At 40.5% G+C, this 26428-nt stretch overlaps 1 protein-coding gene across 4 annotated transcripts in view; it reads left to right on the forward strand.

Moving 5' to 3' along the window:
• The window catches only part of ARHGAP31 (Rho GTPase activating protein 31), a 133797-nt gene extending 108089 nt beyond the window's left edge, over positions 1-25708 (forward strand). For 2 of the 4 annotated variants that reach the window (XM_075197382.1, XM_075197385.1), the window contains 8 exons: positions 5697-5804; positions 6845-7029; positions 11070-11265; positions 14745-14872; positions 17843-17902; positions 18860-19528; positions 20365-20594; positions 21046-25708. In XM_075197382.1, coding sequence (XP_075053483.1) covers positions 5697-5804; positions 6845-7029; positions 11070-11265; positions 14745-14872; positions 17843-17902; positions 18860-19528; positions 20365-20594; positions 21046-23247 — 3778 coding nt within the window. In that variant the 3' untranslated portion in view covers positions 23248-25708. The remainder of the gene's footprint in view (positions 1-5696; positions 5805-6844; positions 7030-11069; positions 11266-14744; positions 14873-17842; positions 17903-18859; positions 19529-20364; positions 20595-21045) is intronic. The other 2 variants (XM_075197384.1, XM_075197383.1) reach the window with 2 other exon arrangements.
• The last annotated feature ends 720 nt before the right edge of the window (positions 25709-26428 follow it).

The raw sequence follows: 26428 nt of genomic DNA on the forward strand, positions 1-26428 counted from the left end.
GTAAATAAACAGTGTCTGACTGTGATCTCTGCCAGTAACTCTCTGTGTGTGTAACCAGATACAGGAAATGGATTGCACACATTCACCAACATAAACCTGCACTCACTTCTTAAGCCTATATTTGTGGTTTGTTTGTACATTCAGTGTAATGATGATAATCAAAATGTGTAATAATGTGTGAACAGTGAAGAGATCAGAATAATTTAGAAACTTAAAAAAATGGTTTTGTAAAACTATAAAATGTGTGCATAGCGCCCCCGGTGGGCATTATTGGAAATTAAACAGCTATCTTTATACTTTATTTAGTTTATATGTACTGATGAATCATACAATTGCATTTACGAGATAGTGTTTAAAGGACACAGTGTGAACATTTTATTTTTTGATAAGGTTTATTCTTGCTTCATCCAATATCTGGAAGATATCTAGTAGTATGTCCTAGGTAGTGAGCAAACTGCATAATTTATGTATCATCCCATTTAATAACATGTCACATTGTAGGGTAAATTTAACAAGATGCGAGTTTCCGGCAGGTTTGAAAAGTGGAGTTGTTGCCTGTGGCAACCAATCAGATTCTAGTTATCATTTATTTAGTACATTCTACAAAATGACAGCTAGAATCTGATTGGTTGCTATAGGCAACATCTCCACTTTTCAAACCTGCCAGAAAATTTGCAGCTTCATAAATTAACCCCTATGTGTTGTCCTGTTTGCAGATGGAGTAGACTTTAATTTACATGCCACAGAATATCAGATGTACAAGCCATCCATCGTGTTTTATAACAGTCAGCTAAATGTTTCACCAAAGGCTGCTCCAAATTTCCCTCATGAACAGATCGCTATGTGCGTCTATTGCTCAACTCTGTGCATCATATACACCAGAATTGTTATTATTATCCTTTAATTATATAGCACCAACATATTCTGCAGAGCTGTACAATCACGGGGATAAATATTACCAAACAATGAGATACGGGGTTTCAACAAAGCTGAGAGACCTGCTCTCAAGAGCTTACAATCTAAAGGCAACATGTTTCTCTGCAGCTGTTGTGGAACTGTAAGTTTCAGCATGCCCTGACACTAAACATGCTCTCCAGCTCTCGAGGAACTACAAGTCCCAGGATGCTAGTCACCTATCCTACTCAACAGTTGTTTAGGATCTAGGTACCCGAATCTGGCAGTGCATTCTGGGACTTTTTAGGTTCATAATATATAGGGACACACCGCTTAGCTATTAGATATTTATTTTAGCATTTAGAGATGGGTTCTTTCCGCTCTCTTGCCCATCTCCCAGTTGGCATCTCTCCTATGGCACCACCCAGAGTAGTAACCCTCTTTTTCATCTCACATTTTGGGATATATTTACTAAACAGCTGGTTTGAAGAAGTGGAGATATTGCCTGTAGCAACCAATCAGATTCTAGCTGTCATTTTGTAGAATGCACTAAATAAATGACAACTAGAATCTGATTGGTTGCTATAGGCAACATCTCCACTTTTTCAAACCTGCAGTTTAGTGAATAAACCCCTTTTTTTAAAGAAATTCTTTTTTTTATTCCATGCTGAATTTGCTGATTAAGGCAAAAGATCTCCCCAGCCAAAGCTGACATTATATCTGGGAAAGTTCTCAGCCACTCCAAGGGAGACTTCTACTAGCGCAATCGATATGTTACACGCGTTTTATGTGTGGGAGATCTGCTCGTGGGTTCCGACTCGCAACACAATACAGCAAACTCCGGTGCTGCGGATCTGCAATACAAATGCTCCCACACACAATGATTACAGTAAAAATAACAATTATTACCTAGGTAGAGGAAAGACTTGGTTCCTGTTGTCCTAGCAACACAAATAAGCAACGAAAGGTCTTTTTTTCCCTCATACAATACATTTAATCCTTGCAGTAAACAGCTGGTGTGCCCACACTCCCCGTCAGCGGTCATCTGTGCTGCCCAAATTACCCTCCGGAGGCCGACTTCACAGCATTGTATCATTTACTTATACTAAAGAAAATAAAACTTGTGCAATAAGTCTTATGGGAGGTTATGTATCAGAATTGACATTGTAAAAATTACAGTCTTATATATATATTAGCTGTTAAGGGAGTAATGTAAGTATGCAGCCATGTACAATGTAGAAGCCTTTGTAAAGTACATTGTACATGGCTGCATACTTACATGACCCCCTTAACAGCAGCGATAATCGCGTTGGCACGGTCAATGACGTCAAGTGAAGCCGCCTTCTTCATCTTCATTGGCTGAAGTCGGTGTGAAGAGGAGTCGTCATCTGTGAAGGTCGGGAAGCAGCTCTTCGGAATCCTCAGGTCGAGATAAGTCTTGTCGGGGTAGTCAGCATCGATATGCTACCACCAAAGTTAGCAATGGATGAATATTGTACATTTTGGGCTAACATCTGATTCATCTGCGGACGTTAGTCCCTTTGCGTGCCGTATCTTGTGTGAGATAGCTCTGTGCGTGCTACAAAACCAACCATACGCCAATGAACGCAATTGCATGTAATTTAGGTCTGAATGCAAATTGCTCTTACAAGGGCCTACTACTTAATTGGGGGATTGGGGGAGGGGCGGATGTAAGGGGCGTGCCGAGGACATGCCAGCACAGAAGCGGACAATTCAAGTTCTGGGTTCCTCTAAAGCAGTGTTTCTCAACTCCAGCCCTCAAGACCCCCTAGCAGTGCATGTTTTCCATATCTCCTTGCTGGGGCACAGGTGTATTCATTACTGACTGACACAGTGTAGCAGGTGGTATAATTATATCACTGGTCACCTGGCAATCCTGCACTGTTAGTGGGTCCTGAGGACTGGAGTTGATAAACACTGCTCTAAAGTACAGTTTTTTTTAGCCGTATCATTTGCATCGGCTACAGGTCAGGTGTAAGCGCCAACTAATAGTGATGACTGGCGCGGCCTAGTCTTTGTATTAAGAACTACACGTATGTCTGCTAATAGCATGCACAGAACATATGTATGCAAGTAAAAGAAACTATAATAATTCATTGTACAGTACTCGTGAAGAACATCCTGATTTATGTATTTAATATAAAAGAAAAAAAGTAAAGATATTTTTATTAATGATTACAATATTATGAGTTGGAGAATTCTTATATTTTCTTTTTTATGCGTTGTAATGTGACTTTATATTGCACATATGCATGCGCTTATCCTGCCGTCTGTTCCGTCTGTCTACATACAGCATAGGCAAACCGGGGGGGGGGGGTTCTGGTGCCTGGAAACCCCCCTCCAAGCCTGGGGCACTGTATAATTGAGGTGGCCGGACCCTTCCCCCGCTTCACACGGCTCTGCTTGAAAAGGGAGAGCTGTGTGCCCCTAACAGTAGTGCACGCAGCATTGCCCATGTATATTATGGGGATAGGAAGAGTTGGAGAGCAGCCAAGCACTGTCTAATATTATAGCCACGCCGCCATGCATGCTGGTCACACCTACTGGAGGCGTGGTGTGGAAACCCCCCTCTACAAATCCTGCATTTGCCCCTTTACAGCAATTAACGTGTCGCCAGAGCTACTAACACCCAGATTTAAATGGAAACGTATCTGGAGATCCGCTTGGATTTGAATACGCTGAAGTCCCATACTCGTTTTAAAAACTGTAATTTGGTGTGCAGTTGCGTCCGAAAATGAATCTGGCCCTTTGTTTTCAGTTTTTGAGAATAAGTGGTTAATACTTATGTGTTCAGAATAAATTACTACTGATTTCATGCATCTATAGTGTGCTATGATGAACATAACTATGTAGAGCTTGGACAGACCTTATATAGCTCCTGAGATAGTGAGACGCTTCCACTCCAGTTCCGTAGTCTCTTCTGAAGAATTTGAGGCATTTTTAACCATGGGGGTAAATATTTATGTGTGTTTAGTATCAGTTTGGGATCCAGAGCCCATCGGCACGAAACTGTGTCGTGAAGAGAAAGCCATTTGTTAGCTCAGTTTACATCCTTTTGTGTAAGTGAGGTGATTTATATACAACAAATGTGGTGTTATTAGAGGTGCTGGTGGCCGGGTCCGTACGTCTCCACCGGTCTGCTCACGAGAGGCCTCGTGTATTTATACTGCCAGGCCCTGGTATGTGTTGGAATAAAATCCATACATGGTTGCTGACGTGAATGTTGAGTGTCAGGATCACATGCTATCTGTCCAACTAGGAAAATTAGTATGGGCACCAAGTTTCACCTGAATAGTTGGATACAGGAACATAAATACAATATGTGCAGGAATGGTGACTGCTTGAGGTGTGCCAGGTCACCCAATCACCCAATCTACGCAGAAGTTGGAAAAATTGCATTGCAATTAAATTTTTGCAATTTTGAAAGATTTGACCATGGTTCAAGCGACATTCACCGTTTGTCTAGCACGTTCGACTGATGTATTCGACTACCGGTTGCCATTTTAAATTGAATTCAGAGAGAAATTTAGGTTGAACTGCGAACACACCGGCCCCAAATCACATGAGAACAGTTGGAGCGCCTCCATCCACTGCAATCATTCCTGTGTCTCGTATTATTATTATTATCATTTATTTATATATATAGCGCCACTAATTCCGCAGCGTTGTACAGAGAACTCACTCACATCAGTCCCTGCCACATTGGTGCTTTCCCTAACATACATACACACACACAGACTAGGGTCAATTTTGTTAGCAGCCAATTAACCTACTAGTATGTTTTTGGAATGTGGGAGGAAACCAGAGCACCAGGAGGAAACCTACGTAAACACAAGGTGAACATACAAACTTCTCACAGATAAGACCATGGTCAGGAATTGAATTCATGACCACAGTGCTGTGAGGCAGAACTGCTAACCACTGAGCCACCGTGCTGCCCACGTACCTTATTTGTTGTACGTTCTGTCCTCTCTATACCACCCTATAATAATTATTTTATGTGCTTGGAGTAACATTCCGCAGCAATGTACAGTGTGGAGCTAAATCTAATATTCACTGATTACAATAGTAAGAAATAGAGTAAGACTAGGGAATGAAAGAGAGGGACTGAGTACATATATATCTCTTGCTATTATCCAGTGCACAGATTATGTGGGGGATATGCTAATAAATCTAATAATAATATTAAGTATTTAAAGAAGGTGAAGTACCATATTTCACCAACAGGTAACACAGACCTTCTACTTATTTAACAATATAGTGTTTTATACTCACTCATAAATACGTCTATATCATCCAGTTTAATCTACTTGTGTGTTAATGACAAGCATGCTGTCTATGTGTAACGCGTTGTGGAATGTGACAAAGGTACATTTGGAATGTTGCTGACAACAATCCGGTGATGTGTTCCATTGTATCCCCCCCTAGAAATCCTGTATTTGCTGCCATTCTGCTCCATTGTATGGTGGAAACTGGTTGGTCATTTTGGCCATAGGCACATTTGCCGGTCAATGTTGCTTTGCATCTCAGCCTCTGATCCGTTGGTTTGGAAGCTGTGCCAGACACCTGGATCACAGCTCCTTATAAAGCTGGTATTATTATTACTATCTTTTATTTATATGGCTTCCGCCGCGGTAGAGAGGACATCTGAACTTCTCATAATCTCATCAGGCTTTTGTGATTTGCCAAATTGTATTTTAGCATATGGTATCGAGGAGGACGATGTGAGTGTATCCGGTCTAAGCTCTATGACTCATTGTTTCTTTTATTTCATATTTTAGGACTCTGGAATACCTAAGCAAACATCTGACGCACATCGCCTCCTTCAGCTCCACCACAAACATGCATATTCGGAACCTGGCCCTCGTCTGGGCGCCGAATCTACTCCGGTACAGTTTATGACCCATAACTTAAAATCACCCGTTTAAATATTAATTATTTAACTATTCACTAACAAAAAATTGCAAATTTAGCAACCTAGCATCCAATCAGCAATCAGCTTGGACCTATCTAGGGTGAGTCAGACAGTGAAAGTAGACATCTGATTAATATGGATTACTCCAGGTTAACATTATGTTAGACAATGATTCCCAATGATCTAAACAATTCTATTATTCAAAACCTCTAAATAATTCACAAGTTACATGTTGTTTAGAAAAGTAAGGTTACCTAGGAGACGGTAAGGGGCTCAATTATGGTTGGATTTGCACCCTGACTGTACACAAGAAAACACGCGCACAAGAAGAAGGTCATTGACGCGCATATGTTGAATTGAGCACATCTCAAGAGGAGACCAGCTTTAAAACAGTGGCATTTATGTCAGATGTATGTCAGACGTGTATAAGTGGGTATAATTAGTCCACAATAGCGCAGAGATGGCGGAGAGACGCAGCTTGGCAGAGTAAGAGGTAAATTCTAGAGCCGCATTACCCTGTTTGTACACAATATAATAATGGGAGTGTCAGATACGAAATAGCGAATATTGCCTAGATAGTTATTTTCAATATGAAATGTGATTAAAAACAAATACAAATAACAAATTAAATTAAACATCTGTTGTTTTCCCCTTTAAAAATACAATGAGGATTTTCTTTCTACAGTAATCCAAATGGATCAGATGAAGTCGAAGATAAGTAAAAATGTATATAAAGACGTATACATGTGGTGTGCATGCACAGTACAGGAATGCGTATCTTACATACATCCAACTCTAAATGAGCCCCTTAGTTTAAAAGGTTTTTGGTAAATTGAGCCAGAATTCTGCCGTTTTGTTTGTGATGGTTTGGCCATTGGGAGGACACTCTTCCATCATGTCTGATCTATACTATATATCAGATGATTGTTTAAACAGTTCTAGATGATAAACGTACCCTATATAGAGTGTATATTGTTCCACAGCAATGGAGTCAACTCAGATTTCCCCCTCTAGGTCTAAAGAGATCGAGGATTCGGGATGTAACGGAGATGCAGCTTTCCTGGAAGTGCGAGTCCAACAGGTCGTCATCGAGTTTATCCTCAACCATGTGGAACAGATCTTCAACAAAAGCCCGGCTTCCCCGATCAAGCAGAGAGACGGTGACGACCTCTTCCTAACCGCCAAGACTGCACCGATAGGTAACAGGACAACCGTCCGCTATCTGTACTCATCTCACCTGTTCCTCCTTATAAATTGTCACGGATGTAACAATATATTACCAATATAACGTGCCAGCTATTTTTGCTTATTCCTTAGTAGTTTCCTTATATTGGAATGTTCTCCTCTCTCTTTCATCCTGGTACTTCCTGCCGGATGCCAGTGACTGTAGTATGCAAATTAGGAGGAAACAGATGTAACAGTATTCTTGTATCGTAAAAGAAAGATGGCAAGTGCTACGGCTGAATTTGAAAAGTTTTTAAAATACAATAGATCCTATATGTTTTTCAACACTGTGTCGCTTTGCACAATTTTTTACGCATTCCGTTTGTAAAAAACTGATAATGTCGTTTTATGTGGCTTCGACTTTATCACTTTAAATTTGTCTATTTTGTTTACCACAAACAGCCATTCAAATCATGACATCCATAACCATCTTTTTTTTCTAGGGCCAATTTTAAAACAACGACCAACGTTGTTATAGTTGGCCAGCGACCACTGCCCCCTTTCCCCCTTCATTACAACAGCCCTGCGTCTGTTAATTCTGGGTTTATTCTGTGACTCTTTAATAACTGTGGCAATACTTTCACAACAGCTAGTTTCTGGCTGACGGAGCTTTTTCGGGAGTCTTAATTCAGCTGCAAAACATTGCAGTTGATCAGCAATTGGAGAGAGACGCCCTTTGCATAACTTTTTATTTAGACCCTAATGTGCATTGTTACTCTCCCACCTAACCGCAGGACTGTGCCATGGATACAAATGTATTCTCCTTTCTCTATGCATTATTTATAACTTGTCCATAGAACACAGGAGTGAAAATACACAGAGAACAATAAAAGACAGAAATAAAATACATAAATACTTAGGGGGATAACAGACAAGGGAGAAAGTGTCTAAAACCTATTCTGTGAGTTCATACATGAAAATCAATATCACCCAGCTGTCCGGTCAACATGAATCATTGGTTCAAGTCCACAAATACGATCGCTGCCTTCCAGGTAGAATTGAACACTTTGTTTTTTTGGACTTACACTTCTGAGAAATAAATTATTCACGTCATCCTCATATCTCTATAACCCACTCGGAGATTGTGGAGAGTAGAAGATGCCAGTTGAATCCCGAATTTAAGTCTGGTGGATTTTGCTGCTGAGAGTCGGTGTCTCAGTTGCTTTTTATAATCTGATGGTGAGCAGGGATTATAGATGACAGAGCTACAGCAGGGATAGTCCAGATATTATGCGGTAAATGACATCGTTCTCATCAGAGATTTGTCAGATGTTCCCATGGTCAATTCCAGCTCCACTAATGATCAGACTAACATTCAGGAAATACTGATGCATCAAGTCCCAATCTCTTTTGTTAATCTGGGTCCCCTCGGAACATATTGACTCCCCCCCCCCTTCACATGAGTACAGAAATAAAATACATTGCAAGCACAATATTGTCACAGAAACATGGTTTTTATAACCTTCATCTTCCTCCAGCCATATCATTTCATCCCTCCATTCCCATCCTCCTTCAATCATATAATTCCATTGCTCCTTCTCCACCCATAACATTTCATTACTCAGCCAGTCATATTATTTCATCCTTCCCACCCCCATAGCATCCCGGTTACTCTATGCCCCTCCTCCATAAGTCTCATGCCTCCTCTTGGATGGACAGATAGATGGATGGATAGGTAGATGGATGGATGGACAGATGGATGGATGGATAGATGGATGGACAGATAGATAGATGGATGGACAGATAGATGAATGGATAGATAGATGGATAGACAGACAGATGGATGGATGGACAGATGGATGGATGGACAGATGGATGGATGGACAGACGGAGGGATGGACAGATAGATAGATGGATGGACAGATAGATAGATGGATGGACAGATAGATGAATGGATAGATAGATGGATAGACAGACAGATGGATGGATGGACAGATAGATGGATGGACAGATAGATAGATGGATGGACAGATAGATAGATGGATGGACAGATAAATAGATGGATGGACAGATAGATAGATGGATGGATAGATAGATGGATAGACAGATGGATGGATGGACAGATAGATGGATGGACAGACAGATGGATGGACAAACCGATGGATGAACAGACAGACAGATAGATGGATGGACACATAAATGGATGGACAGATAGACAGATAGATGGATGGACACATACATGGATAGATGGATAGAACCTCGGTCTGTGTAGCTCTTTATTTTTTTATACCGTGAAAATTAGAGAGTTGAACATGAGGGTTAAACATGCGGATAAAAGATACAACATTTTGATCAGAGTTTGTTACCATACATCATATAACCAGAGGTTTGGAGGGACATCCAGGTTAACAAGAATAAGGGTCAGGAGGGCCCACTAAACAAGGAGATTCACAGCAAAATGTTTCCCAAACTGCCAAAACCAAAAGGGTTTAAATATAACATAATAACATTGTGTGGTCGACATCATGGATGAAGCCAAGAGAGGGCGGTGAGAGGATGAGATGGGGAAGAGACTGAACCATCCTATAACTTACACCAGGGACCATTGTCCACAATTCATAACACTGCTGCATAAGACTGACGTGATTAGGATAATGTCAACATTGTCCAACTTTTATAAGTGTTTTACTGTAGACGACCTGTTGCAAATACCTGATCTGCGTGTTATTTTGATATGTACTAAAGAATCCCCCCTGCTCCGTCATTTTTATTCACTGGGATCTATTACTCAAAAAAAACATCCATGTAACTAGCGTGTTGATTCCTCCGTTATGTCTGTGAGTGCGCCGCTGTACTGTGTAAACCCGTAGATAGTGTGATGATTCCTCGTTGTTATTTGTTGTGGTCTTGGAGGCTGTCTTGGCCCCGGAGTAACAATGTTTATTTTGGTAATTAGACCGATGTTCCTTCTCTGCGGAAATAATCTCTCTGTGCCAGAGGACGAAGTGTTGCGAGTTCTGTTTCTATTTTACAATGTTCTTGGTTTTTCCTTAATGCGATCGCTCCTGAACACGAGGCTTCCAAAACAAACGGAAAAACACACACAGACTTCCCAAAATCCGGCCTATGTTTATCCACCACGTTCTCAGCGACAGACTTTTTTTGTTTTTGGGAAACACTCATGGATGAATATGCACAATACAGTACAATTAAACGTAGCTTGTAAAAACTGCTACATGACGGTCTTTATATAAATATACATAATGGGCCTGATTCATTAAGGAAAGCAAAATGAACGTACTTTGCGTTTACAGAACAACACACGAAACACACGGATCTGAAGGAATATCTCTTTCTGAATACGGGTCTAGGTGCGCACGGCAGGATACGTATAATACATACGTGGAATATAAAGCCCCAGTACAACGTACACGAAAAAAAGTCGACTGTATATAAAATTAATTTTTACAGTTGCTCCTAATTTCAAACACATGCTCTAGCTGTATACACAGCCGTCATCATTAGTAATCAGCACTTACACCTGATTTCTCGCTGTTGCAAATCATATGGCTGAAAACCACGTACCTTAGACATGCCCAAAGTTTGAATCAGGCGCTACTGCGTGCGCTCACCCTCGGCACGCCCTTACTGTACATTTACTATGCTCTTCCTCCCCTTTCCTCACCCCGTTCCGCCCTTCAGATCATAGGCAGTCGTATTTTCACTTATGTGCAAGCATGAACTGCGCACTTTTTCGCAAGTCTCGGTTTCGTGCAGGGTATGCAAAGTACGTCACGGAAATGGACTTGCGTTCCTTAATGAATCAGGCCCAATATCTTTACTTGTACAAATCATTTATTATTTATTGCCAAATTGGAAATCAAGCTACTCCTTGTGCTTGGAGTTGTCATTTAAAATGGTTTTCCCTTTCCTGAAGACTTTAATTTACTAGTCTGTGCCGACACCGCTGCCTGGATGATATAGAGGTCTTAGTGTGAAGCACAGAGATTGACCAGAAAGATAACGCTGCCTGTTTAGTAAGAGTTGTCATAACCAGGCTGTTTTCTTCCTCCAGAGTGCCGGATAGTGAAGAGTATGACGTTGCCGTCCGGATCGCTTCCTATGAAACTGGTCAGCTTGGAGGAAGCGCAAGCTCGCAGCCTGTCAGCCACCCACCCTGCCCGGAAGGAGAGACGGGAGAATAGTCTACCGGAGATCGTGCCGGTCACCGGAACCTTATTCCACACCGTCATCGACCTTCCAGAAAACAAGTAAGTTCCAGACGCGTGTTTCAAAGGCTGACTGCAATTCTGATAACAATTCTGCTGATCTACAAGACTAAGGTTACCCAAGGTATTACTGATATGCTTCACATTCTGGCTATAGGGGTCTTTTTCATATCACCCTATACATCAAGAGGTTACCACCAACAATGGCGCCCCCCATGCCTTAGGCCAACTGAAAGTTCAAATGCAAATTCCATTTTCTTCTGCTCATTCGCGAGATGACTAGTCAGCTCACACATTTATTATTATTATTATTATTATTATTATTATCTTTGACTTATAAGGCGCCACAAAGGGTCCGCAGCGCCATACATTACATATACAGAAAACAGAACCAAGACACAACATGATACAAAAATATATACAAACACAGGTGACAGGGTAAAGCAAATCAGATAATATCTGACAGATAGTGAAAGGGATGGTAGAAATCAGCAAGAAGAAGGCCGAAGCTTAATAAAACAGGGCTATCGAAGCAGCCAAGAGGTACAGAGGGTGAAGGAACAGTAGAAGGAGCACACAAAGAAAGAGGGCCCTGCTCATGAGAGCTAACAACCTAAAGGGAAGGGGGAGACACAAACAGGGTGGTACTAACTGGGGGAGAGAGACAGGACAAGGAAGTTATGAGGACTGATAGACTTGAATGAAGAAATGAGTCTTAAGGGCACGCTTGAAGCCTTTGAGAGTAGATGCTAACCTGATGGAACGGGGAAGATCGTTCCACAGCAGGGGAGCAGCCCAAGCAAAGTCCTGAAGACGAGAGTGAGAAGAGGTGATCAGTGAAGTAGTGAGGCAGCGGTCAGAGGCAGAGCGGAGGGGCGGGTAGGAGTGTAGGTAGAGATGAGATTGGAGATGTAGGGAGGGGAGGATTGACACATCCGCATATCGGCTGAGACAGGGCCGTTGAGGCTGTAATTTAACCTTTAACCACGGTGCGCTAGGCAAGATTTTATTGATAAATTGCGGCCACACGTGATCATCACATTTTGAGAAATATACCCAAACACTGATTATGACAGCGTATCTACCCTATCCCCGGATTCCAGGAATTATAGGTTAAACTACCGTTGTGCAGAATTGCACAACAGAATTGCTGCGGAATTGAGTCTATGCTGCACGGCCTGAGGTCCGCACAATGTGTTATTGTGTCATATTATCAGGCTAACCGGTCATATTTCATAGTGTCAGTGTACATTGATATTAACAAATTCATTAGATCGGCCATGAAGGTTTCATAACAGAGAACTTAGAATTATCCAGCAGCGTAATTCAGAGTATTTTATTTGGAAAACGAAACAGAGACCAGAAGACATCACTTCGGACGATGTCATTGATCAGGTACTCTCTACCTGTCCACAGACATAATGGTTTGTGTTGTGAGAACCTCTTCCCTTGCAGCAGCGAAGGAGAAGCTACAGAGGCACCACAGTGGTCAGGTTACCTTGTGCAAACGTCAGGCCAGACCCTCTCTCTCAGTATGTGAAGAATGTGTGTGATGTTACATGGAATGTGTTACTGTACAACCAGCAGATCTGTTCCTGATAACACCTCTGTGTGTACCTGGAGCCGCACACGTAACGTTCAGGGTCTCTCCAGGGGTCTTATTACAAAGGTATGGATGGGGAACGTCTTCCGCCTCTTGCTCGCTCCTCTGATTATCCGCAGCTCGGGATCGATAAATATGAACTGGATCTGATCTCCGGTGTTAATTGGGAGAACCACGCCGACTGCGTGAGAGAAATCGTATTTGTTGACCAGCTCTCAGCAACGTTACATAAGATGTGTTCTGGAATGCTCAATGTCATTTTCTGTATATAATCAGGGGAATACATATTACATTGCCCACTACATTATTTCATATAACTATTATAAAAAATAAATAAAAGAAAGTAACATTAAATGAACCACTTGATGTGACTGGATGATTTTGTTGTTAATATACTTTTTCCGTGATGCTTTACTTCAAACGTAATCAGCAGATTTCCCCCCCCACTGTACAAATACCAGATAATATTATGCAGGGTCCACCGGGTCCCAGGACCGAGGGCTGTTTTCTAGTTACCCTCATAATTTTGCCTCTGCACCGACTCCTAAGAGCACCAGACTATTTATAGCCAGCTGGGAAACAAAGGGTTAATGTTATTCCGTCTCTGTCTCTAAGGACATGGCCGTTCTGAAGCAAAGCTTTATTTTATTTTATTAGTCAACATTAAAAAATATCTGTGGACTTTTATCATCTTGCGCATGATGTGACCTTTTATACAAAAATACTAACGAGCGGAAATGAATATCACAGTGCCGCAGGGGGGCTGTCATAATTCATGTCTGCATAATTCATGTATTAGTATGCGTGATATCAATAAGAGTCTGACATCATCTCCATTCCAGAGAGTATTATAACCCCTTCAATATACTAATCTGGTTGTTGCTTGAACTGTAAAGTGTCACACAGGTAACGCAAACATTTCCAACACGCGCTTCCTTCTCCTTAGTGCATACACAGGTCACAGACTACAAGTACCAGCATGTCTTGCCAGCCAGAATCTGGTTAGGTAATGTATGGCATTCCAGATGCTGTGGAAACTGTGTCCCAGCATGCACTGCTAGCCAGAGGCTGACAGGGCATGCTGGCACTTGTTGTTCCACTGCAGCAAAATAGCAGCATCCCGAGGAACCAACAGTCTGGCAGAGTCACCGGCTGCTTTGAATCATCCTTGGCTGACACAATGCCAGTCATATTCATGTCTATATGTTACTGTCCTTGTAAATATTTTTATCCCATACAGAAGTACAGATTGTTACTTGTGAATACAATTATATATAAATATAAATTATCTGTCACATAAGTCCAGGATTTCTAAGCAACCTTTTTTCTTATGCAATTGACCCAAATGGTGGATATGAGCATATGCTGCCACCTAGAGGTTAGCTTTAAGAACTACAATGTGATTGGTTATTTTATGCCGTTTTCATTGAGATGTATTTCATTAGCCGGTTCGTTAACTAGTGTATTGCTACTTCCATTGATATGTGACAGAATTATTGATGGTTAATGCATGTTTCTCTTGGGTTTCTTTAATCTTTTACTATTACACTCTTAAGGATCATTGTAAGCTTAACTGAGGCAGGAACTGATGTACCTAATTGTACAGCTCTACATAATATGTTGGCGCTATGAATGGCCAATACTAACGATTAAATGAGATTAGGACATTCCTTGGGATACAAGTGGGGGTATTAAGGTAGGGGCACTATTCACACTGCAGGCACCCATTTGATGCTAATATTCTCCAGGATGCAGTTTATCAATTCATTAGGAAGTGATAAACGTATCACATTTAACATTGGCTGGAATGACAATTAATCAGCTCTTTGTAAAACACACATCAGTTTGTACCACTAATATAGATCACGTTATTTATTTGATTGTAATCTGTCATTGTGGCACTTCTGTTTTTCTGTAGGAGGAAACTGTCCACCAAGTCTAAGAAATGGAAATCTATATTTAATCTGGGTCGTTCCGGAACGGAATCAAAGTCCAAACTGAGCCGTAATGGAAGTGTGTTTGTTAGAGGGCAGAAAGAAATGAGCGGTGGGTATAGAATATCTACTCGGCATTATTTCAAAAGCTTTGGTCACACACATAAACCAATATTCATGAGAAATGAGCCTGCAGGCCTCATAAAAACTGGTACTGAAGTATCTCTGTGATCTCACTGGTTCCTAGTGACTGGATAGGATGCATTCTCAGTGATGTCACTGGTTCCTAGTGACTGGATAGGCTGCATTCTCAGTGATGTCACTGGTTCCTAGTGACTGGATAGGCTGCACTCTCAATGATGTCACTGGTTCCTAGTGACTGGATAGGCTGCATTCTCAGTGATGTCACTGGTTCCCAGTGACTGGATAGGCTGCATTCTCAGTGATGTCACTGGTTCCTAGTGACTGGATAGGCTGCATTCTCAGTGATGTCACTGGTTCCTAGTGACTGGATAGGCTGTAATTTCAGTGATGTCACTGGCTCCTAGTGACTGGATAGGCTGCATTCTCAGTGATGTCACTGGTTCCTAGTGACTGGATAGGCTGCATTCTCAGTGATGTCACTGGTTCCTAGTGACTGGATAGGCTGTAATTTCAGTGATGTCACTGGCTCCTAGTGACTGGATAGGCTGCATTCTCAGTGATGTCACTGGTTCCTAGTGAATGGATAGGCTGCATTCTCAGTGATGTCACTGGTTCCTAGTGAATGGATAGGCTGCATTCTCAGTGATGTCACTGGTTCCTAGTGAATGGATAGGCTGCATTCTCAGTGATGTCAATGTTTTCTAGTGACTGGATAGGCTGCATTCTCAGTGATGTCACTGGTTACTGGGAATTGATAAGCTGATATACCATCTGTTGCTAGTTGACATATCATCAGTTCATTATTACAGCTGAGATATAGACCGGGCAAGTATCGATCATTCTGTCACACCTTAATCAAAGTACACAGATTTTTGTATCCCTAGTAGCATGGTTTTTCTTATTTTGGCCATTTACCTTTTATAAAATTGAATAAAAAAATATTTATTTCAATATTTTACTAAAGAAAATTCCTGTTGGTCACAAAAAACAATATGAAGTTTGAATGAAGAGACTGACTGTCAGAAAAGTTATTCTCAGGGAAAACAAAACATTGATTTGGTCTTGACGGAGCAAAACACATGATTAAGTGGTTAAATAAACTTTATATACACGTCTAACACAGGTAACCGCAAACTAGGTTAAGAAATCCAAAAAAAGAAAAAATTTCTCTGGTTACTTAAAAATAAGTAAATAAAAATAATATCCACTCCAGTATATAAAAACTTCCATGGAAGAAAATCGCTTTTCAGAACAAAACAAAAAAACTAGTAATATAGAAATCACTGATTTTATTGTAGTCATAAAGTAAGTTCAAAAGCCATAACATTATTTCATTTTACTTTAAAATATTGTATATATTGTATTTACCTAGATTGTTTATTATACATGGAAATAAGTCCCTTGATTATTATATTATATAGTTGTAATATGCTCCATGATTATTATATTATATGGTGGTAATATTTCCTATGATTATTATATTAAATAGTGGTAATGTTTCCATTGATTATTATATTAATTAGTCGGTAATAGTTCCCATGATTGTTATATTATATGGTGGTAATATTTGCCATAATTATTATATTAAATAGTGGTAATGTTTCCAATGATTATTATATTAATTAGCGGGTAATATTTCCCATGATTATTATATTAAATAATGGTAATGTTTCCAATGATTATTATATTAATTAGTTGGTAATAGTTCCCATGATTTTTATATTATATGGTGGTAACATTGCCATATTATTATATTAAATAGTGGTAATATTTTCCATAATTATTATATTATATGCTGGTAATATTTCCCATGATTATAATAATCAATAATTAATAATAATAAAAAAATTAATTAGTGGGTATTATTTCTCATGATTATTATATTATACAGTGGTAATATGTTCTATGATTATTATATTATACAGTGGTAATATTTCCTATGATTATTATATTATACGGTGGTAATGTTTCCCATGATTATTATATTAAATAGTCTTAATATTTACCATGATTATTATATTATATGGTGGTAATATTTACCATAATTATTATATGGTGGTAATATTTACCATGATTATTATGTTATATAGTGGTAATTTTTCCCATGATCATTATATAGTGGTAATATTTCCTATGATTTTTATATTATAATATGGTAATATTTCTCATGATTATTTTATTATATGGTGGTAATATTTCCCATGAATATTATATTAATTTGTGGGTAATATTTCCCATGATTGTTATATTATATGGTGGTCATATTTCCCATGATTTTAGGTAGTATAATCCTGTCCACATAAACTCAGTAAAAGCCCAAAATAAATAAATTGATCAAAAACAACAAAAAATACCACAATGCCTAAATCTACAGTTTTACTATGGATTAATAAGAACCATTTATTATAAAATGGTTAGCAGAGCTCTCCAATATATTACAAATACTAAATATATTTTCTAAGCTGAAATTTGACTGATTGACAGCTTAATTAAGCTTAAGAACACATCAATATACAGGTTTTCCAGATACAATGTTTATTAATTTTTTTTAGCACAATATCTGCAATTTATGCTCAAACATTTAAAAATCCCCCCTTTCTTTCCCCACACTTCTCCCTCTCAGTACATTGTTTAGCAGCGCTCCTCATAGTAACTTTAGACTAAACTCGGCAGGTTAAATTTTGCTGCCAAATGAGGCGAATATTTAGTGGAACGGTCTTAAAAATGTCACTCATCTCTGCTCACTGGGTCTCATACAGGACATGTTAAATGCTGAGGCATGACCTCACCTACACACAGACTTAATCCCTCTTGTTAGAGCTCCTCAGTGTAGGACAGAGCTCCCGACTGAGCCTGTGAAGGTTATAGCAGCACATTAGAATGCATTTCTGTGACATTGACGTTAGCTCCAAGTAACACTAATCTTCTGTTTTCACAGACAAAGCTACAATACGGCCGGCTAAGAGCATGGACTCTTTGTGCTCTATACCTGCGGAAGGTAAGTATGCAGCTCATATATGTACTAAAGGACTTGCATAAGGTCACATGAGTTCTTTTTACTACTTTTGAAAACAATATAATATAAGGAATGCCAGATCCACTCAGCCCACGATAACATTGAAATATACTCATGCTGATTTACTCTGCCGGGAAACGCGGACGGCCTGTCATTGGAGTAATGTAAAGGATATTGTGTATGGGTACTTTGTAATACATATTACTGTATTTGCAGCGGGCAATGATTTATCTTGCAGCTATTTTTCATTATAAGCGTGTTTTAGTGCAAATAAAGCATAATTGAAATGCCATCTTGATCTAGGTTTCCCTGGCCGATTAATAATTTACGCTGCCAGTACAAAATATACAACTCGCAAAGCCAAATGTTGAGAAAGTCAGTTCAATATGTGAAATAGACATGAAATATTATGTTGAAAGCTCATGAAAACACCAGCTTGATTTAACATCAGCCTTGTTTAAGTTTCACCAGTGAAAGTTCTTGTCTAATTGTTTTGCTATGGTTACAGTAAGTGTTTTATGGACACCGTTTTTGGTGATGACATACTCCACCAAATTAGAAGTGTTAATAACTAAAGTTAATGTGAATTAATATATGTTTAAAAGTTGTTTTGAAGGAACTTTCTATAAAAGGTGGTATATGTTACTGTAGGACCTACAGTGTAGGTGACATTTACCTATATACTGGCTGCTGCTGAGGGAGATCAGCCATGATAGATGGTAAGAGGACACTATAATCTCTAGACAATTGTTAAAACATGGACTAGTTAAAACACCCTCCTGCCTGACACTGTAGGGGTATCAGGCAGGGTCTTGGAATCAGTGAAGTGTGTCGGTGTCTCTTACTGCCGTGCCAGCTTTGTGTTGAGAAGTTGAGGTAGAGAAACCTTGACTGTTCTGACCCCCAAAAAAGTATGTCTTCATTTTATGTTTCCTCAAGTAGGTGAGGATGACAAAGTGAGCCGATTCAAGAGGTCAGTGGCCACTGGTGGATTCTTCATACCAGTTCTCAAGTCACGACCTACAGGGACCGGTAGCACTTATGACGTGAGCAAGCAGGACAGCGAATGGGACAATGAAGAAATAGTTGGTGCTATTGGAGGTTCCAACCAGGATAAATCCACTGTGAAGACATCTCAGGTGAAGCCACCACCTGAACAAATGAAAGTGTTCCGAATCGGGGATGATCTAGAGAATGAGCAGAACTCTCCGAAAGGAAGGAAGATGTTTTATGCTTCTAGCGATGGCCCGGCCAAGTCCAGCTTCCCCGGGAGCCTGTTTCCTTTGGAAGCTTCACCTAGACACCAGCGAAAAGCCTTAAACATCTCGGAACCATTTGCCGTGTCTGTTCCCTTGCGGGTCTCAGCAGTCATTAGCGCTAACAGTACTCCATGCAGAGGAAGTTCCAAGGAGCGCCACCTTCTCTCCAGCCTTGAGGAGCTACCGCTGCTGGAACCCGATCCAGGTGTCAAATCCACGTCTACAGAGCCAAGTAGCAAAACTGGACTTAAACCAGGAGCTCGATCATCCGAGGTGGCTGAACCAATAAAGATACTACATGAGCCAAGGAGACCTTGTCTAAAAGATCTAAGTCCAGAATTTTTTGAAGGTAAGAACGAAAAACTAAGATCCTCAAGGGGCATATTTGGTTTTCGGGTGTTTATACATTTATTTTACAATATCATTACTCTATATATGAATGCAATATAAAACAAAAGCATTGTTAGATTATTACACGGAGGCACGCGGAAGAGGGTGATGTTGATGGGGTTTTAAAAGTTGCAATGTCTCTTGGGTGGAGTTTGGCAAATCTCTGAATGTTCCTTGCGGAATACAGATTAGAGACAAGAGTGTGAGTGTAAAGGGTTTGAGAGGGCACGGTGGACGTTCCTTACTTTGTGGAAGGATTTTTCACCACCACAAGGCGCCGGAGGGAGATTGGTTCTTGTCCCATACATTAAATGGGACACTTTTTGCACCTTCCAATTGATTTGTACTTGGTGGGTCTATTGGTCCCTGCTGGGCCTACAGGAGCCTTACACAGGGCACAGGCTGGGCTTCCATGGGTGGACAAAGCCATACACCTAGGGCACCAGGTTTTGGGGGACGCCTAAAACTCTGTATGAGTAAGGGGAGGGGTCCAGACGGCGAGTGGGCACCTAGACATACCTACCGGCCCTGCGGACTGGGCTTACCTTGTTGCCTCTTCCTCCACTGACACAGTTGGCCTGACTCATGCTACCAAGGCTATAGACAACACTATCAGCTCATTTCTGATAATGCAGCTACCTATTGTTTTACTAGGCATTGAGGCTACTATGATAACACCTGCAGCTTCCAACAGAGTAAACACAGTTTGGAACTCTTTGAAACATTTTATCGATGCAAAATTGATAACAATACCTCGTTAATGCTCTTCTTTTCTTCATTTTGATGTTTTCACAGAAGATGATCGAACGCTGACGCTCAAGGAAATATTATTGGAAATGTCCCAATTACCTGACTTGTTGCCAATCTCTGCAGCGGACAGGAAGCCGGCTGAACCCACATTGATGTCCGTCAATGAGATACATCAAGTAAGTGACGTGGAGCCGAACAGGTCAGAAATACAACCAATGATGACACCAGAGACGACTCCGATAAATGACCTGGATAAGCTGTTACCCAATAACCAGGTAGGAGCATACTCAGTGACAGGATTGGGAAATTCACCCTAGAATCTACTACGTGTTCACTTCCAGCTAACTACAGATGGAGTAGAGTTTGTTGCAGTGAATAGTGCACTATTGCACACAATAATTTTCCACTTGCACCTAAGCCAATTAGAAATCAGCCACAAGAGATGACATTAAATCCACTGAGTTCAATTTTCTACCCTTATTGTTGACCTAAACCAGAATCCTAGACCACTTGGAAATAAGTCGTTAATTTGAAGTCAGAACATAGTTCCATACTTACCGAAAAGTCTTGTCACAAGATGTCCAATTTTTTGTGAGGTATTTAGTTCTGAACCTTTGCGTAGTACAAATACACTAATGAGTTGAGTCATAACATGATATACAAGATTCAAAGCCTGTTTTGTTGTGCGGCCATATTTCAAATTTCTGTTTTTGTTTCTCTATTAAGGAGGACGATGATTCCATCACTCTCTTGAACCCGCTTTGGTCAAATATACAACATGAGCTGAAGATTATCGAGTCCGAAGAAGATCTTGACGTACATTCAGAAATTGTCTCGGAAACATCACCAACTACTCCAAATAAGAATTGTGTAAAACTAGATTCTTCTTCGGATGGGTTACCTGGACTGTGTAAAGAAAAAGATATTTTATACTCTTTAGGAGTGACCAATGGTGGCATTAGAGAGGAAAGCAGAAACCAAAATGATGATTTAATCCCTCCAATTACGATAGAACTGGAAAATGTCAAAACCCTACCTCAAGAGACACATCAATGCAATGACCGAGAGCTAACCTTTATCGATGGGCAAGGTTCACGGTCGAATCCCGCAACGCCTACTGAAGATGCCAGTGTTCGATTCTTAAACCTTGCACCCATTAAAATAGTTGAAAGGGTTTCAGGTCTGAAAGAAGAAGAACCTCAAACAGAAGGTGATGAAAGGTTGCAAGTGAGTGTGGATTTAGAAAGAGAAGAAGATTTGGAAAGTAAGTCAGGCGAGAGAAAATCGAGTGAGTCTTTAGAGAACGATGATGAACTTGGAGCGGAAAGTACGCATACATTTGAGCTGGAAGAATTGGAAGATCACCACTGGGTAACAAGTCCACTACACTCTCCAAAATTAAAGAACATTTTAGAGAAGGAAGTACCAGGAATACAGCCAAAGAGGAGAGGAACCACGGGGGATCTATATAAAAGACCAGGGTTTACACGTAGTTTGTCTCTGGACAGCAAAGACACTCGAACAAGTCAGTGGACACTGAAACTTGCCGGAATCAAAGCAGAGGGGGGTTCTTATATAAGATCAAGGGCTGATCATCTATTTAACCAAAATTTACAGAGTGAGCCAAGACAAGTTATATCCAACCTTCCAGAAGACCCAATCCTTGGAAGTGAAATTGATTCTTGTTCTAAAACTGAGATCATTGACAGAACATCGCATATTGAACCTGTAGTAAAACCTTCACCGATGAAGGGCAGTGAGCTTCTAAATCCTACTGTGATATCACCTGCAGTCCCATTAACTTCATTAGATATTTTGCCTAATGTCCAGGAGGTAAACACTTCAACCAACGTTTGTAACCAAGCTCAGGCAAATGAGAACAGAATTGTTGACAATGAAGATGCGTCGCAGAAACCAAATAGTCGACCATCATCTTTGACTTTAGATTTACCTTCCACATCAGGGGACATTTTTACATTTGAAAATGCAGCCACTCCCAATTCTGTTGAGGTAAGAGGCCAACAGGTCCATCAGTCAAGTACAGCCACAACAATATCATTGTACAACCGATCGAAAAGCCTTAACCAGAAACCGCTCTCTTCCTTGCCAAACCAAAGCACGGACTTGGATTACACATCAACAGATCATGCACCGGCAGGTCGCCGTAATTCCGCTCCTGTGAGTGTTTCTGCAGTTAGGGCTTCTTTTATGATAAAAATGTGCCAAGCCAAGGCCGTACCAGTTATACCACCAAAGGTCCAATACACACAAATCCCACAACCATTGCAGACAGTAAACACAGATTCTGAAGTTCTGATGCTTGATGATAAAGCTGCGATCATTGAGCCCGTCTCGACTCCAAAGCAGATTTTACCCTCAATTACAGGACATAACGACATTCCACAGAGCCCAAAAACAGAGGCCGAAGCTGTAGAGGAGAAGGAGAATAATGATCCAGTTGCTATTGATACTTCCTATCATTCCAGTTTGAACTCTTCTGCAGATAGTAACCACGGTGTTCCTCAAGATGTTCCAGTTCTCCGTAGGAAGCGAACTTCCGATGGGGAAGCTTCCGGGGACACACCTTTGTCATCCAAAATGGAACGACCTTCTGGACTTTCAAAGCCCTCGTTCAGGTCCAGACCAGGAAGACCTCAAAGTCTCATTCTGTTTAGCCCACCCTTTCCCATTATGGATCACCCATCGGTTGACTCAAGAATGTTTCTGGCTCCTATTAAAAGTCCGACACAGACCACGTCCCAAGAGTCCACGTGTGAACACCAGAGGACCCCAGATGGGGTTATTCTCAGGAATAAAATGACAATCCCCAAAAACGGTCAAAGGCTAGAGACATCTACAAGTTGCTTCTACCAACCGCAACGGAGATCTGTCATCTTGGACAGTCGGAGCGGTAGGCAAATTGAATAGCTACAGAGAAGGGGTTAGATATAATCCCAAACGTGTCTATAAAATGATACAATGATCTATGCAAAATAGGAAAAATCTGTTGATTTGTGAACATTTTTGTTTTTGCTGTTCAACTGCCTTTCTTTAGAACGCGCAAGACGATCATTTTTTAGGTCCACCTGTATCTTAAAATGTCATAATAAAGCATCATGTTTAATGAGTGTGACCTGTTTTAGAGACCTAAGAAATATCCTGTTTTTGAGCTGTCAGTTTTTGTTTTGTTAACCTATTTTTTTTGCCTGTTGGCCGTTATCGTGTTTTATTCTAAAATATTAACAATACTGTATAGCTGCAGTGCAGTTAACATACTTTGACTAATCACGAGATAATGAAGATTTGTTACAAATAAATCTTTACATCCACGTGTAAAATAGCGCAGTCTTGTGGCGGTTCGCATCAGTGTATGTATAAAATGTTAAGACAAAGTCACAAATGTACATTTTAACGCCTGCGTTTTTACCATAAGCCTACACTTATACTAACACTATGGGCTAGATTTACTAAGCTGCGGGTTTGAAAAAGTGGGGATGTTGCCTATAGCAACCAATCAGATTCTAGCTTTCATTTATTTAGTACATTCTACAAAATGACAGCTATAATCTGATTGGTTGCTATAGGCAACATCTCCACTTTTTCAAACCCGCAGCTTAGTAAATCTAGCCCTATAAGTCAGTAGAAGTGTATACACGTATACAGTTCAAAATGGAAACTCGACAGCACTTTGCAAAAAAAGTCTAGAGTTCAAAATAGTACATTTAAAGCGTCATATCGCCTTTGTACGGCGGAGACAGATGTTTGGTGGTGTGAGACAATATTCTACCTATTAATTTCACTAGTGCCTCACAAAATGCCTCGTGCCTCAGTGAAGTCACTGGTTCCTAGTGAATCGATAGGCTGCGTTCTCATGAATACTGGTACAGCCGGCAAATTGGATGCCACCGCTGTATGTGTAAGGCGCAAGTGTACTTTAAGCAGAGCAACTATCGTTTTGTTTTATTGAGGGTTTTATTTTTTATAATTGTTTAAACATTTTAGATGGTCCACGTGAAAGAATATTGTATATTATAATATAATGATAAGCTTTTATCAGCCGTTGGCTCCGCCGTACAGCTTTGTTGAACATTGTGCTTTCTGCAAGACAACCTTTTCTTTGAAGTTAGGCGAGTCACGTCGTTGATGAGGGATGTCGTTGGTGAAGAGGGGTTTCCACCTTCAGAAGAATTTGATTTAATGCTATGTTTGCGCACTTGTGCAACTTTTACTATATACATTGATTTAACTTTGTAGCTTCCTATACACCATGGGCCTGAGTCATTAAGGAAAGTAAGGCAAAAAAAAGGAATAAATGTTCTCCGGGACAAACCATGTTTTAATGCAAGGGGTGCACATTAGTTTATTGTTTTGTACATAAGTTAAATACTGGCTGTTTTTTCATCTAGCACACAAATACTTGATAGCTTGATTTTTACACTGAAATTTAAAGTTGATTTAAGACATGCCCTAAGCCAACTATAAATCTGTCCCCACATTTTAAATTTACCTCCCCCTCCAATGGAACAAGGTTTTGCCCAGGTGCAAAGTTACTCCTTTTTTTATGCTTTGCTCTCCTTAATGACTCAAGCCCCATGTCTTTAGCCCGGGCAGGAATGTTTAATTGGGTGACAACACAAAGCTGCTCTTTGAATACCGGTGTATGCAAATGCAGAGAGAGAGAGAACTGCCTGATGATACTGATACGTGGCTGAAAAGCACAGACCGAAAGTAGAAAGACAAAGCAATGTACAAACCAATAAGTTAAAGTTATCTGGAGGTGGAAGCCTCTCTCTTAAAGTTTAGCTCTCTCTCCGGTTTGAACAGTCACCTGCAATGAGGAGATGTCTTCATACCTAGGTTTGCAACAGTTACAAAGAGTATAACATTTGGCGTTACCCAGGTAGCGCAGTGGAGCTGGCTGTAATATATGTATACTGTCTGTGTTGTGTAACTATTTGTGACATATATATGCAGTGTTTCTGAAACATATTTGTACAATAATATAAATATGAAGAATATAAGTAAATATATATAAGTGGGGGGGTCTGTGAAGAAGACCCTTAAAACTGGACCAGAAGTCTTGCAGAAGGAGGTGCTAATTTAATGTCTTTTTTTTGTTTCTTTACATTTAATAAAACTGGAATCTGTAAATGAAGTATTGCGATACTCCCCTGCAGCACGCAGACACGTCACAGTCCACCCGGCTGCCCAGGCACTGATGGGTTAATCGCTGTCCTGATTAGGTGGGGGGGGGGGGGGGATAAATATTCTTACAGCTGTATAGTTGTTGGCGGTTTTATTTCATGTACTTTCGAGTCCAGTTTTTTGTTTAGTTTTTTTTTTACTGCAGTTTGGTCTTGAAAATAAACACATTTTTATAAGAAATAAATCTGTCTTTATGTCTCTTTATTGGCTACGGGAGATTCATTTTTCAGGTAGAAGGTGACACTTTAGAACAGAGGTGTCCAAGTTCAGTCCTCAAAGGCTTCCAACAGGTCATGTTCTAAGGATTTCTGTCTGTAGAAACAGGCGGGATAGTTACTGACCCAGGAATAATAGATGAACTCCCCTGTGCGTGATTAAAGAAATCCTGAAAACATGAACTGTTGGTGGCCCTTACGGACTGAACCCGGACACCTCTGCTTTAGAAGGTGGTCACCATCTAAGGACGGCATCGTAAATCTTACAGCCCCTGCTCCTGTATGTCCGTATAGGGCCTGATTTAGAGTTGAAGCCGAGGATACGCTGATCTTGTACGAGCGCACACGCGGCTGCACAGTGTTTTTTTGCCGTCTGTATTTTGAGTCGCATCCTTAAATCTATAGAGAGGCACCCGGAGCGAAGATGGGTCAGTACGTCCCCCCATCAGGAACTCCCAATCTTGCATGCAGTCTAAGTAGGTGCAACAGTTTCATCTCGGATCCAACATATATCGAGATCTGTGTAGCGCAAAATAAGAAGCATTTCATAGGGATGAGCTTAACTTGTGTCTGTGCGCACTCACTGTACTCGCCCGATAAATCCCTCATCTGCCGCTCCCGAACGCGGGATAACTCTCCTCTTATAACCCCTGCCTGCAGGGGGAGCCACCAGCTCAGTAGATGAAGGA

Source organism: Mixophyes fleayi, chromosome 2, assembly GCF_038048845.1.
Source record: "Mixophyes fleayi isolate aMixFle1 chromosome 2, aMixFle1.hap1, whole genome shotgun sequence".
In the NCBI taxonomy this organism is placed as follows: Eukaryota; Metazoa; Chordata; class Amphibia; order Anura; family Limnodynastidae; genus Mixophyes; species Mixophyes fleayi.